The 8,914-nt window shown below is 34.4% G+C and overlaps 1 protein-coding gene across 2 annotated transcripts in view; it reads right to left on the bottom strand.

Moving 5' to 3' along the window:
• Positions 1-245: 245 nt before the first annotated feature.
• RAB28 (RAB28, member RAS oncogene family) overlaps positions 246-8,914 on the bottom strand; it is a 63,698-nt gene continuing 55,029 nt past the window's right edge. Inside the window, exons 6-8 of one of the 2 annotated variants that reach the window (XM_066549190.1) lie at positions 7,045-7,122; positions 1,818-1,915; positions 809-919 (exon numbers count right to left, since the gene is read on the bottom strand). In XM_066549190.1, the coding sequence (XP_066405287.1) occupies positions 1,823-1,915; positions 7,045-7,122 (171 nt within the window). In that variant the 3' untranslated portion in view covers positions 809-919; positions 1,818-1,822. Of the gene's footprint in view, positions 920-1,817; positions 1,916-7,044; positions 7,123-8,914 lie in introns of both variants that reach the window. The other variant, XM_066549189.1, reaches the window with a different exon arrangement.

Here is an 8,914-nt window from a genome sequence, read left to right as displayed (position 1 = left end):
TCATTCTGTTAGTTACTTAAAGTGACTGATGCTAATTGATCTATCAACAGTTTCTAATGCATGTTGAATATCCCACTCATCATTTACAGACCAAACTGTTGACTGAGATTCATCCACATTCATAAGGACATATAAGCCTATCTATTAGTGCAAGAAGTAATGCTGATGTAGTAATAAAAATAAACAAAAACACTAGCATTTTTCAGAGCATCCATGGAGACAACTTGAGACTTCAGAGAAGTAACTATTTTTATAATAACAGCTTTATTTCAAGCACTGTTTCTCACTGGATACAACTTTTACATTTTGTGCTAAGTGTATATATATTAATTGAACACTTTCAAAATTATCCCTAGATAAAATATATATTATGTGTTTAAAATTATTCCAACAACAGCTTTTCCAAGTAACATTTTGTTGAGTGTTAGTTCAAATAACTGGAGAAAAAAATTAAAAATGCTTTGGCAAAATACCCTTCCACAGTAATGTCTTTAAAAGCATTTTGAGCGCAGGGCTTCCTCATCTATTTTTATTCTGGTATCAGTCAAATAGAGAGGATGAAACATAAACACAGTTATACAGTTTCATTTAAATATAATTTTAAAGAATATAGACTGAAATTTTTCAAGTGTGTGGTCTCATGTTTGAATTTGAGCCAGTCAAAAAACTGCCTGCTGCTTTGTAATGGACAATGGTGCAAGGTGTTTCTGAAACCTCTAATGGCATTGTTGTGCTGGTCCCTGTTAAAACAACGCTCCTGGTGTCCCAGAGCCTGCATCAAGGCAGGAGCACTGCAAAGCTATCAAGCCAGAGAAGAACAGGGTGGTCACTGAACTGCACACATTGAGCTCCTGGAAGGATTGATGGTTCTTGTCACAGGCTCCTGACTGTAGTTGACAATATCTGCCTTCACCACTCTCTGTCATAAAAGAAAACACAGTAACAATCAGAAAATAGAAGCTTCATGCTGGCAAAGCATTCAACAGATTTTTATGAAATACAAGGGGAAAAATAACAAACAAATCAGTATTTTTTTTCACTACCTTACAGGAAACCTTATCAGGTGCTAATGCTCATTATAATTCTAGGTTTATTCATGCTAAGCAGAAGCAAGTGCCTGGGTAGGTTATCACAACACTACAAAAGGAGTAGAATTTTCTTGCTAAAGCAGAGAATACAGTTTTACTTCCACGAAAATTTTTCTGTGTCAGAGTAATAAAACAGAATTTATTTGCAAAAGTTGTGCCATTCATTCTTTAATAATAACTGCATAAATTGTAACTGGAAATTGTACCTAAGTCTTTTTGTCTTTACTCCAAGCATTTCATCAGAAAATATGGACAGAATTCAAAGCAAATTTTAAATACAGCAATACTTTTAAAAAGCTTTGATAGGCATACTGGCTAAAGATTATATTAACATTAAAAGAAGCTCTACATGCTATATTTATTCTCTAATACAATCTAACAGATATTATGCATTCTATTTACAAAGCATATGATAAACTGATGCTCTCTCCTACATGAGGAGACAGAAATGTACTATTTTGCATACATTTCCATCTGAGACAGCTATGTAATATTTCGAATGTACAGCACTGAATACAGTAACATAAAGAATTTAAAAGTTTCTACAAACTATTAGAAACACTATGTAATTAGTTGTAATTAAAAAGTTCCAAAATAATATGTTGAGTATTACAAGTACTTACACATACAAAACACAATCTTCCAAAAGAACTTACTTTAACAGTTGTTACTTCATGTAAAAGCAATGCAGCTTATAAAAAAGAAACAAACCAAGTTTTCCATCAATACCTGAACTACTGCATTGAGCAGACTTTGCTCTGGCAGTTGGAAGTGTGATGTTGGTTATCTTCTTCAGGATATTTCACTAGTTCTGCCCTGACAACATTCTGTTAAACCATGTATCAACATGATGGATAGAGGGCAAGGAGAAGAATGTAAAAAGAAAAGAGAAGGAAAACAATGGAGAGATTAATCAGTAGTTGAAAAGAATGAATGGATAACATAAGATTATGCAGAAGCAAAAGGAAAGTGCATTTTCAGGCCTTAGGCAGATTTAAGAGCAACACGTCTGACTGAAAGCAGCACTCAGCACCAGGGCTGCCTGTTGAGCTTTTTCCAGAACATGCCCTCTTCAAAGCACCAAAGTAAAAGGCTCATACATGCAATCAGCAAAAGTGTATTAAAGCTAGAGAAGGGACAGAATAAAAAGGCAGGGAATTCAGTGGAAGAAAAGATGACAGTGGCCTATTCCTCCTTTAAGTCGAAGATACTTAAATACTACATTATCAGCTCATAACAAGTGCATTAACTGTACACATGCATCTTTTCCATCACATAACTATCACATTACACCTAAATATATAATCCAAAAGCAGTGGCCAAATTAACAACCTAATATCAAAATGCTCTAAGTTTTGATTTTTCTTTGCTTCATTTAAAAATAAAAGGCTCCCATTTTTCCCCTTAAATACAAACCAAGAAAACTGTTTTCTAATTATTAATACAGGTAATGGATACAGGGTTCTCATTATTAATACAGGGTCAATACAGGGTACATGCAAAGGAAAGTAAAATTCATAGAACAATTTCAGAAAAGAAGCAGCAGAGGAGGTAAGTCTGCTACGAAAGATACCCTAAACCAGTCTAATATTTTTCTTAAATACTTCAACTTTCCTACAATATATTTTCAAGGTTAAAATGAATTAATAAATTATTAAATTCTATTATTTTAAAGGAAACAATATATAAACTGGATTAGGAATATATAAACAGTATACATTAAAGATTACCTCTGTAAATAAAACCTGTATGTCAAACAAGCAACCTGTATGTCAAACAAGCAACAATAATTGAATAGCCTGGCAAAGGACCTGGATTTATTAGCTGCTGAAGTACTCTTCTTGAGCTTAATTCATCACATTCATATTATCTTATCTAGTGGACAACACTCATGATTTACTGGACTCCTGGCCTGATGTTATCAAGAGAAAGGTTGCCAAATCCCATGTAGGGCAGTAGTAGGAGTTTTAGCATTAAACAGCATTATCTGACCTCACAGGACCTAGTTTCTTCATACCAATCATTTGGCTAGAGCTGAGGGGCAAAAAAATACCCAAAAGAAAGTCCTGCAATCAGTAGGCAATTAAGTGTTCCTCAAACATTGGTCTAAATCCCATCCTGTAAACACAGGCAGGTTAGTGACCTATGCTTAGGTACACTGTACCAAAAAACTGATGATCATAAATGACTTGGATTTTCTAATGGAATTTCATCCAAATAAGAGTCTAAAAATATCATTGCAACATTTCTTTCATTAGCTTTTCGGTAATTAAAAACTTGGGCCTCTTTGCATCAGATCCTACATCAAGTGTACCATTGCCATAGTTCAAATCACTGTCAATAATGAGAAATAACCTTTCTTGGTCCAGGTGCTCTGTATTCCAGATCTGACTTATCTGCCAAACACTTTATTGTATAAAGCTGGCACGCACACACTGGTCTGCTGAACCAGTATTTAATTAGAGAGAACACTACACATCACTTACAAAAATGCTAGCTCTTGCCAATGCCAAGGAACAAAGCTGTACCCCATGCAGTTCTTACACTACGGTTGGAAGTAAAAAATACAGAAAGAAAAACATTTGATTAATAAAGGAGCTATTTCCTCACATTTCATCAGACCGTTGCAATTTAAAAGGGAGAGTATTTTGAGGACTGAAAATAAGTCAGAATCTGCAATTTTCTTATTTTGGAACTGTTCTATCTCAAAAAACATGCTCTACTTTCCAGTCACGCATGAAGAGTAATCTAGTTCTTTGTTTCACCACAGTTTTGTCCAAATAAAGGTTTGATTAACAGTCATCTCAGCATTTTAACAGACAAGGTTTAGTAGCTCTAGCTGAGATAGTTTAAAAACTTACCACCCCCAAATGTCTGTCCTATTCCTCTGCTGGAGATCATTGCTGCCAAAGGAGAGCTGCTGGAATGTAACGTGTACTTGCACCTCATCCACTCGAGCACAGTCTGGCAGCTTCTCTTTAAAACAACTTTCAGCAGCAGTTTAAGCTAAGCTGCTCAACTTCACCCTGATGTGGCCAAAGCACATGATCACCTTCCATGTTCTGATTCTGATGTGGGAGCAATACATTCCAAAAGGGCAGCAGCAAATAGCTTGGGCTGCATTAATATCTTAAACTGCTGCAGCTGTTTTCTGAAACAATGCAGAGTAAATATAATTCAATCTCTAAGGCTTGTTCTTGCAGTCAACTAACAGAAGTTGTGCTGCTAATTTGAAGGCAACCAAGAACCTCACGTACTTTTCACAAGAGCATCTGCAGTTCTGCTACTCATCAAAGCTCAAAAGTCATGAGCCAAACCCCACAAATTCATACAAGCTAAAATATTATGTTTGGGATTCCTATTACTTATTTGTATCCACCTATGAGTCACATCTATGTAACAATCATAACTGACTCTAAACACAAGAAATAAGATCTTCAGGTACAAAATCGAGTGCTAGAAATAATTTTAAAGCATATTCTCAATACTAGACAATAAAAAATACACATATAGCATTTGACTGTTGGCATTTTACACAAATTCAGTATTTAATGCCTAGATTGAATGAACATATCTGATGTTCTCTGACAAACAGATTCAAGCAAGAACCATCTCAGTTGTCAAAATAAGGAAATCTCACATTACACAAAATATGGAAAACTCAAATATATAATCCAGTGTGTAAATAATGCACATTTGTAAAAACCAAAATCCTTATTTAAAGATTGAGTCCAAGTCCACACTTGTATACTTTACGGATGAGTCACATTTACTATTGTCTTGTATTTATTAGATTCTTTAGAGCTTCTGTCTAGCATCTGTTTATCCACTGATCTAATTTTATAGCCCAGTAGCTGGAGTATTCAATACCTAAAAACTTTAAGGAACACATATGATATAATTGTCCTGCAAATTAAGGAAGACACGTGCCCATTTTAGAGATGGAAGAGGGAAAAACTCCTACCACCACCACACTGAAGGGACCTGCATCTGTCATTCAAGAGTCTATGGTAAAACAGAAACCTGATTATGGCATTGTCCTCTAACACCACCTCCTTCCAGCCAAAAGACCAGCTCCATGCTTTTGGCAAACAGCATGTGCACATCACTTCAATTAGGCTTTTCTACTGCAGACAAATAAATTTCTCTCAAGAGAATTTATCTTCCTGAGGTTATGAAAGTTCAAGTTTTCACTCTCCAGATTATGTAGAGAGTTTCCCTTTTCTGTTCTTATGAAGTAATGGGGGTGTTTGGTTCCATACAACAATGAACCTTAAGATACAGCTAACAGACATTCCAATATAATTCTCATTGGGGAAACTCTTAGAATCCCTTCAAAATCACCCTCTTAAAAGGATCAAAGGTTTTACTGATAACAAAGAGCTATTGCTTGTTTGGAGTAGATTAAAATTATGCCCCATTAACAGAACTTTGCAAATTAAGCATCTCACACTCTTTAGCTACACACACACATGTTGCACCACATAGTGACTTCTGCTGTACCTGAAAGGCAACAGTGAAGTTTCTCTTCTGTCCAAATTCATTTACTGACTTTGTTTCTTCCTTTGTTGTTTTTTTGTCGGTGGTGGTGGTTTTTCAGAGATTTTTTTTTAACCTTTTTTTTTGATAATTAGAGCCTGGATTCACATCAACAGTAATGTATGCCACAGTATTTAATTTATGCAAATTAACTATTTAAAGGCTATTGCTAATGCAACTTGTGTAATATAACTGACCCATATATTCCATTGATCTACTCAACAAAATTAAAAGCTAATTACAATACTAAAGTAGAAGGAAGCCTACTTAAATCTGATACCAGTTTGACATAATTATGTACTCTTGAATTGGGGCTATATGGAGCTTCCTACTTTAAAACCAATCTATAACCAGACCTTTTCTTTAGAATGATACAGTTTTCCGTATAACCCTATAATCAGCCTCCTTTAAATTTAATTACACACCTTTCTACAATCTTACACCTGAGTTACAGAACACCATTCATAGGACAGAGAGGTCTAGGACTGATAGTCCAGTGCTAGCTAAACAACCAAAGAAAACTTGAAGAACTCTATGTGCTCAATTATTTAGAGACAAATAATCACAGAGCTCAAAATAATAGATGGATGGTACCTTAGTAGTAAAAGAACATTTAAAAGACACACTTAGTATTTCTTTGCCCATAAATTACAGCTTTTTAAAACTAATTTGTTTGTTAAGTATGCTCTGTAAGTTTATTTTACAATTTCACTGTTTACAATACAGTTTTCTAGTTAACTACTTCAACACAGATTCCAAACACTGCTGTGGCAAAGCACTTTCAGAAATTAAATATTTATTGTATATTTCAAAAAGAAGGAGACCAAGCTGTACATAAGAAATGCTTTGCCATTTATGTTAAATAAACTTATTCACTTATTTTGTGGTACATGTTTAACCCTGGTATTGAAAAGCAGATCTAGGTTATTACACCACTAGAATAGCAACATTTGGGTTCACTAAGTAAATTTAAATAATTGAAATCTCAAATGTCATTACAGAGGGTTGCCTCAGTAGTATAATAGTAGTATAATCTTTCTTTTAGAGGTTTCTGAAACTGGGTTGTAGAAAACAATTTCAGTTTAAACCCATGCATATAATATCATTAATATCTTCCATGCTACCTGTATATGCACACATATTTAATTGCCAAACTAATCTTAACCATTATTTTTAAACAAATATCCTTAGAACTAAAGTTTTTTCTTCATTTTTGAACATTTTTTTTCTTATTTCAGAGAGCTGATCATGATGGATAAGTAAGGAATTATCATATTTCAAAAAAGCTGTTGTGAAATCAAATATTCACCTTCAGAACAATAAATGAAGATCTATTTAAAGAACAGTTCTTAATCCACAAGATCACTTTTAATACTAAATAAAATATTAGAAAATCTATGTATTTGTGGAAAATCACCTGTGATTGTTCCAATTCTGCTTTGTTTAATTTGATGCCGAGTATGTCAGCAGCAATTCTCTGAAAACACAGGAAGACCTATGGAAAGAAAATAAATTGCATTTCAATGATTAAAAACAGACATCCTTGAGGTTCTTTCAAATATATCAAACCATTCCTGAACAGTAAACAATGATATACAAAATTATGACCTGTGCAAAACAGATCTGAAAAAAACCTCATCTGGTACTTTCAATTTTGTTTAAAAATTTGAGAAAATAACTCAACAATGGTACAAGGAATGAACAGTATGCTGGATTGTTAAGCAACACTTCTACTTTGCCTCCAGAGACCTAAGTTTAAACAAGCTTTTACACAACCCACCTCTCAAATCCTACTCTTGGTGCTATAAAATATGAATAAGGGTATTCACTAATGTTGAGCACAAAAATGTATTACCAGTGTATTGTGAAATAAGAGATGTAGGTTTCTGAAACAGAGAATAACAGAACTGTGCATTGACATCACCAAAATCTCTACTACATATGTCCAAAAAACAGCAGTATGAAAGAGTTCTGAAGACTCTTACAAAACATTCACTGAATAGAAGTATCTAGGAACAATCAGGATGTTGTACAGCCTGAGCAGCAGCCTGGCAGAGCTAGACTTTGGACATGGTTTAACGCATAATACTGGGTGGTAATGCTGTTTTAAACAAGTGCTTTAATTCATCTCAAGACAGTCTACCTATCTCACTGTTTAGGTAAAACTGCATTTTAAACGTGATTAAAGAATATGACATGTTCAAGAGGAGCAGTTTAAGTGTGCAGTGCTGCTAAACACTGTATTGCCAAGCTGCAGGTTATATTTTATCTGCAGGGCTGTTAACGAAGTCTGAGCTCACCATCTAAATACCTAACAAATATTGGTTTGCATCATGCAGCTGCCACCCACAAAAAAAAAGTTCTGTGTACATGCTCACCATCATTTTCGGTGAAATTAAGAAAAATACTATTTACACAATCTCTTCTAACACCCAAGATGGAAACCAGAAATAAATTAGTGGCACAACCAATGAAGGGTGGTCACTTCCAAAACAATTGCTCTTTCTCTCAGTTCCTTGGTATAGCACTGGTCTGTTCTACCAACATCTACACAACAAGAAAGGGCACACTGAACAGAGATTCTGAGGCTCAGAGACCTAGTTTAACCCACACCAAGCTCTCAGGTGCTCTGAGCTGCATCACCTGCCCTGAGGACACTGTGCAAAAAACATCAAGCACAAGTGCATTGCTTCAGCTATGTGATTTGGTGGACAGTAACACAGTTAGTAATAATAAATCTTCCATGATTTTTTTTTGCCCCTGAGATGACTTTCAGAATTTTCTATACACACAAAATTACCTTTTGCAAATAAGTCTGTTGAAAAGATCTGACATAAACAAAACAAATCATTTAACTGAGTAAGACTCCTTTAGTCTATATTCACAGTAGCAATGGATGCCTCTTCTTGAATCACTGTCTAGGATAAACACTCCATCTTCTGAATGATCAGTGTGCAGCAGCAGTGAAAGGGATAATTCAAATTTATATTGAAACTAAAAATGAACTATTGAAACTACTTCTTTTGTTAGTAGATATTTAGGCAGAGATTTCCTGTTAATGTTTTCTAGTCATGTTCAGATTTACTTTTGTTTTTAAACAGTAAGCTATGAAAAGTACAATCAGTATATATAGTGGAGTGCTGAGGTAATTAATGACTTAATTAAAAAGCTGAAATAAAGATTCTGTCATAATTAGAAATTATAAATGTATCAATTATAAAATGAATTGATTTTGGTAGTCTCCTTGTGCAAAGAACATATTTTATCAGATGCACATTTTACCAGAT

This window comes from Molothrus aeneus, chromosome 4 (assembly GCF_037042795.1).
Source record: "Molothrus aeneus isolate 106 chromosome 4, BPBGC_Maene_1.0, whole genome shotgun sequence".
NCBI lineage: Eukaryota > Metazoa > Chordata > Aves > Passeriformes > Icteridae > Molothrus > Molothrus aeneus.
This window is presented reverse-complemented; position numbering and strand designations above follow the sequence as displayed.